This window comes from Sipha flava, unplaced genomic scaffold (genome assembly GCF_003268045.1).
Source record: "Sipha flava isolate LNK unplaced genomic scaffold, YSA_version1 18184_pilon_pilon, whole genome shotgun sequence".
NCBI lineage: Eukaryota > Metazoa > Arthropoda > Insecta > Hemiptera > Aphididae > Sipha > Sipha flava.
Genome location: NW_020272211.1, coordinates 1 through 6349, shown reverse-complemented (window position 1 = coordinate 6349; position 6349 = coordinate 1). Strand labels below are relative to the sequence as shown.

The 6349-nt window shown below is 46.1% G+C and overlaps 2 protein-coding genes across 2 annotated transcripts; both read right to left on the bottom strand.

Annotated features, from left to right (window-relative positions):
• Positions 1-882: 882 nt before the first annotated feature.
• Positions 883-3984, bottom strand: LOC112680837. Its single transcript, XM_025551052.1, has one exon. It carries the CDS (start codon positions 3982-3984, stop codon positions 883-885), a length of 3102 nt encoding a protein of 1033 aa, XP_025406837.1.
• Positions 3985-5526: 1542 nt separating this feature from the next.
• LOC112680838 lies at positions 5527-5912 on the bottom strand (the record flags this gene model as incomplete). Its single annotated transcript, XM_025551053.1, is given in 1 exon segment — positions 5527-5912. A coding segment is annotated over 1 exon segment (386 nt), but the record flags the coding sequence as incomplete, so codon positions are not given.
• Between the last annotated feature and the right edge of the window lie 437 nt (positions 5913-6349).

Below are 6349 nucleotides of genomic sequence, written 5' to 3'. Positions count from 1 at the left end.
GTCGCTGTGCGATAAAGGGCAGCTACGGCTTTTGCTGCGTTAACGAGCCCGCGCACCTCGGGAACGAGATCTGGGGAATAATCAACAACTGCATCTAATTCTATCAAACAATCAAGAACTGCATTATCCTCGACATTAAAATCCGACCATAATGCATCGAGGCAAAAGGGATAATACGCTCGGCGGTGATACGCACAACGGCAAAAGTAAAAGTCACACACCCGGCGGTAACATGCACGACGGCAAAAGAAACGTCACACACCCGGCGGTCACATGCACGACGGCAAAGGAAAAAGTCACACACCCGGCGGTAACATGCACGACGGCAAAAGAAAAGTCACACGCCCGGTGGGAACCACCAGCTCGCTCGGTTGCAAGTGTCGGACCATGGATCGCCCGGATCGTGTTGCCAGCGCGACGAAGCGTGCCGACCGAAAGTTCTCGAACATTCCAGAATCGGCACGCTATCGGGGGGGAACCGGTTGTCGCGGCCAGACAGAACGCAATAGCCTGTTCGAACATCCACCCGCCATGGAAGGTTCATCCTTTCATTATGGAAGTTTGTTCAAATCCATCGGTGTCCCTCACTGTCGGTCCGGTTATGTGATGATCATGAAATGGTGATACGCATAGAATTACACATTTTAGTTTAATACATAACATGATAATAAACAAAAATCATAAATAAATAAATAAGAAACATTGACTGAAAAATGATAATAATACATGAGAATAAAAAACTATACACGTACAATGTGATACAATTTAAATTATGATAATAATAAAAATAATTATAATAAAAAAGAACATGGAGTTGTGGTATAAAGTTACAGTCCAGAGCAGACGTTATATATTTATATAAATTGCTCGACAAGGATATAGTTATTGTGATGGCAATATCACTAATTTCACCACCGGTCGGATCACTTCACCGTGCTTTGTTAAAACGCGAGCAACACGCACCACGCCATCAGCACCGGGCATAAGTGCCGTTACGCGCCCTAATCGCCATTGTAGTGGGGAACTTGAATTATCGACGACTATAACCATATCGTCAATTCGGAGCGTAGGAACCGATGACGTCCATTTAGAGCGAGCCTGCAAGGTAGTCAGGTACTCTGAGGACCACCTCCGCCAAAACGCCTGGTGGCATTGGTCCAACAATTTCCAACGGTTAATAATATTCATTTTAGCATTAAAAGGTGTTTTAGGCGGCACGGCCAATAATGGTTGCCCTATCAAGAAGTGCCCTGGGGTTAGAGCCTCAAAATCGTGCGGATCAGTCGATAAAGGGGTAATCGGGCGTGAGTTTAGAACAGCTTCAATTCGCGTGAAGACCGTGGTTAATTCTTCGTAAGATAATATGTGTGCGCCTATAATACGTACCATAAGCCGCTTGGCTGACCGAACAGCCGTCTCCCAAAGACCACCGAAATGGGGGGCACCGGGTGGATTGAAATTCCATTTAAATGCGGACCGCGAATTTTGTAATATAGTTTTCCCAGTCGGGCTACAAATAAGATCTTGAAGCTGTTTATTGGCGCCGATAAAATTAGTGCCGCAGTCCGAAAATATTTCGACGGGCAATCCTCTGCGAGCTACAAACCTGTCCAAGGCGGCTAAGAACGCGTCAGTGGTAAAATCGGACACCAATTCAAGGTGAACCGCCTTTACCGCTAAGCAAATGAAGACCGCAACATACGCCTTATATTGGCGCGGTTTTCGTAAACGCGTTTCACGCATTTGGAAGGGGCCTGCATAATCGATGCCTACATTTTGAAAGGACTTACATTCTTGCACTCGAGCCGCTGGTAAATCGGCCATAAGAGGCGGTATTGGACGACCATCTAACCTATTACATACTAAACAATTACTGACAACCTCATGAATAATTGATCTAATTGATACGATCCAATATTGCCTCGAGATAAGGGCGGTCAGTAATCGAGGACCCGAATGACAGGTAATTTTATGCCAACGTCGAACCAATAACAAAGCGAGGTGGGATCGCTTTCCTAACAAAATTGGATGTTTACTTTCGTAGGACAATGAGGAATAACGCAATCTTCCTCCTACTCGAATGATACGATCCTTGTCAATAAATGGGCGTAATTTTGCAATGGGTCTTGACGATAATGGTTGTCCCCGCGACAATTCGTGAATTAATACGGAAAAATGACATTTCTGTGATGCGATCACAAGAGCAACGTTGGCGGCGTCCAGTTCGGCACACGAGAGCGGCGTCACGGCTATATGCGCACTTTTATAACGACATCGATTAATAAAACGAAATATTTGGGCAACTATGCGCACCAATTTGTCATACGACGAAAAGGTGTTGAACCATTCAACCGGGGAATCATTAAGTTGCACAGCTAATGAGGTAGGTCGAACTTCTGGAAGCTTATCGTACGGTACTATCGGTATCTCGTTATTCCACGACGTTTTTTCATCTCGGATAAACTTTGGCCCATTCCAATAGAGGGATGAATTAGCTAACTCTGTGGGCTTAATACCTCGCGATGCACAGTCAGCAGGATTCATTTCTGACCTAACATGATACCACTGACATCCCGGGAGTAGCGTGTGAATCTGATGGACTCTATTGGAGACATAAATTTTAAATTTTTCATGGGGGATGTTTAACCATAAAAGAACAATCGATGAGTCAGTCCATGCGTACGTGTCTACTATGGACAGTTGGGAACTCAAAACTGTCTTAATTCGCGCCATCCACTTAGCCAAGAGGAGCGCGGCATTCAACTCGAGACGAGGTATTGTTACTTCTTTGAGAGGCGCCAACTTTGTTTTTGTGCCCAACAGAAAAATGCACGATTCTCGCGGGGCGTCTAATACACGAAGATATAGGACGGCGGCATACCCACGCATCGATGCGTCGCAGAACCCGAGTAACAAACAAGGCGATCCGCCCACAGTGCCCATGTGTCGTGGCACTTGCAATGATAACAGGGCCGGCAAATCCGAAACAAAAGACGACCATTCGATGTGCACATCGATAGGCAAGGGAGCGTCCCATGAAAGCTTTGATTGCCATAAGCGCTGCATAATATGCTTCGCTAAAAACACCGTGGGGGCGAATAAGCCCAAGGGATCAAAGATTCGCGCAATCAGTGATAGCACGCCACGCTTGGTGTACGTTGACGAGGAATCGGTACGTAAGGCACAACTAAAGAAATCGCCAACTGGTTCCCACGATAACCCGAGTACTTTGGTGCATTCACCTTCTAAAGTATGGAACGGCATCGGAGTTGTCAATCGATCCTCTCCTGGGACGGTATTAATTAGTTCGTCGGAATTACTAAGCCATTTTTTAAGCTGCATACCAGCTCGGTCAAGGATATAGATCAATTCATTTTTAATACGTATCAATTCGGTCACGGAATCCGCACCAACACAGAAGTCGTCAACATACGTTTGTAAAAGTAGCGCCTGGCGTATGGCGTCGGAGTCAACGCAATCAGTATCGGCGATATATTTGAGAACTCGTAAGGCAAGAAACGGGGCGCAATTAATGCCGTAAGTAACTGTATTGAGTTCATACTCAATTTGTTCGTCCTCTGGTGACGATCTCCACAGAATATGTTGCAGATTACGATATTCGGGTAAAACCAATATTTGCCTATACATTTTGCAGATATCTGCTGTGAATGCAAATTTATGAATTCGAAATCGTGTTAAAACATCTATGATGTCTTGTTGAAGTTTTGGTCCTGGATGTAGGCATTGATTCAAGGATGGCCCACGAGGACCATGTGCAGATGCATCGAAAACTACCCGTATCTTACTATCCCCGTCGTCAGGACGGTACACGGCATGGTGGGGTATAAAATATTGTCCGGGTGATTTTGCGATGGACATATGGCCTAATGCTAAGTATTCGGACATGAACTCCCTGTATAAATGTCGTAGGGTTTGGTCGGCGGATAATTTGCGCTCTAAGCTCTCAAATCGTTTAACAGCCATTTCGCGCGCACGTATAAAATTAATTTGAGATAAAGGTAATCGCGTAGGTAACGGTACGACAAATCGGCCGGTTGATGTTCGTTGGAACTCGTTAATAAAAATTTCCTCACATCGACCGTCTTCAGTAAATGTAGGCGGCGCGGGTGTGGGCTCTTCAATATGCCAGAATTTATTCATTAAACCCTCTAAAAAACGGTTAAGGAGACTGGTAAAGAAGACAAATGACTACACACCGAGTGTGGTATCGACCCGATTAACACCCATCCAAATATAGAGCTGAAGGCGACTGGGAGCGAATCATTAATTTTTTCTTTGCGGCCGTCCATAATCGACGGAAATAGATCAGCACCCAAAAGCATATCAATGGGAGACGACACGTGGAACGAAGGGTCAGCAAGCGCGAAGTTAGAATATTGATCCTTTACATTTTGCGGGAGTGATTGACGCGGCATGTCGCTCGTTAATGTGGGAAGTACCCAAGCTTTGACGGTCAACTCCGGTTCTGACGCGAATTTTGGTCGTACTTTACATGTTGCTATGCCCCTGACATCGAGGATTGGCGTACCGGCCAAACCACTTACGGGAGTAGTCCAAGGAGCGTAGCGGAGCCCAAGTCGTTGTGAGCAGGACAAGGTAATGGCGCTTATTTGCGACGCGGAGTCTATCAACGCGCGAACGACTTGCCACGTGCCGGAACGGTCACAAACATGCACCAAAGCAGTACCAAGCAAAACTGTAAGTGGGTCATCAGAATGCGATGACAATGCTGACGTGCACAGCGCGGCATCAGTTGGCAATGCCCCGACGCTACTGGGAGCAATCTTTAGTTCATGGGTATGAAGCAGTACATGGTGTTTACGAGAGCAAATTGAACAACGCGCTTTAGAAAAACAACGGTTAGACCAATGTTTTGAACTGAAACAATTAAAGCAAAGACGGTTGTCACGCATCCAATTACACCGTTCACTGACTGACCACGCGTCACGGAACTGGGGGCACGACGCCAAATTATGACTACCTTTGCAGCATGGACATGAATTATTTTCCGATATAGATGGCTTCAAAGTTATTAAGGTGGTGGGATAGGATTTTTTTGCGGGTACCTTCAATGAGTGCAATTGATTTCCCCCAGGGTTAGTTGGTTTACTTTGATAACACGTCTTACGCGCGTCCCCAACATTTTCTAAAATAGAAATTCGAGATCTTACAAACTCTAATACATCATCAACGGACGGGTACGTGGATGGCAGTGAAGATTCAAAAAGTTTTCGACTCATGACCGGTAAACACCGAAACGCTATAGAGAATAAAATAAACGACCCTAGGTCTGGGATTTGAAGTGAATTTAACAATGCAATACTCTCCTCAAATACTTTGACAAAATTGTTTAAATCGGTGAGTGACTCTTGGTGTGAAGCGGGTGCACTGAGTAATTTTTCGATTAAGGACGTCGCTAACAACCGCGGCCTATCAAATCTATTAGACAGCGTATTCCATACTAGTTCGTAATTGTCCGCCGAAACCGGAATACCACGTATCGCGTCAGCAGCAGAATCTTTCACACAACCAATCAGGTAATACAGTTTGTCTATTTTTTGCCAAACCGGGACGGGTGTCCACTAACGCGGTAAATCTATCACGAAATGTAGCCCAATTATGAAGATTACCATTAAATTGTGGCAGTGGAATTTCAGGCAACCGTGATAGAGACGCATGTGTGTGCGTATTAGATTCGATCGGAGTCGTATGAACATGATCGACATTAGTCGCTGTGCGATAAAGGGCAGCTACGGCTTTTGCTGCGTTAACGAGCCCGCGCACCTCGGGAACGAGATCTGGGGAATAATCAACAACTGCATCTAATTCTATCAAACAATCAAGAACTGCATTATCCTCGACATTAAAATCCGACCATAATGCATCGAGGCAAAAGGGATAATACGCTCGGCGGTGATACGCACAACGGCAAAAGTAAAAGTCACACACCCGGCGGTAACATGCACGACGGCAAAAGAAACGTCACACACCCGGCGGTCACATGCACGACGGCAAAGGAAAAAGTCACACACCCGGCGGTAACATGCACGACGGCAAAAGAAAAGTCACACGCCCGGTGGGAACCACCAGCTCGCTCGGTTGCAAGTGTCGGACCATGGATCGCCCGGATCGTGTTGCCAGCGCGACGAAGCGTGCCGACCGAAAGTTCTCGAACATTCCAGAATCGGCACGCTATCGGGGGGGAACCGGTTGTCGCGGCCAGACAGAACGCAATAGCCTGTTCGAACATCCACCCGCCATGGAAGGTTCATCCTTTCATTATGGAAGTTTGTTCAAATCCATCGGTGTCCCTCACTGTCGGTCCGGT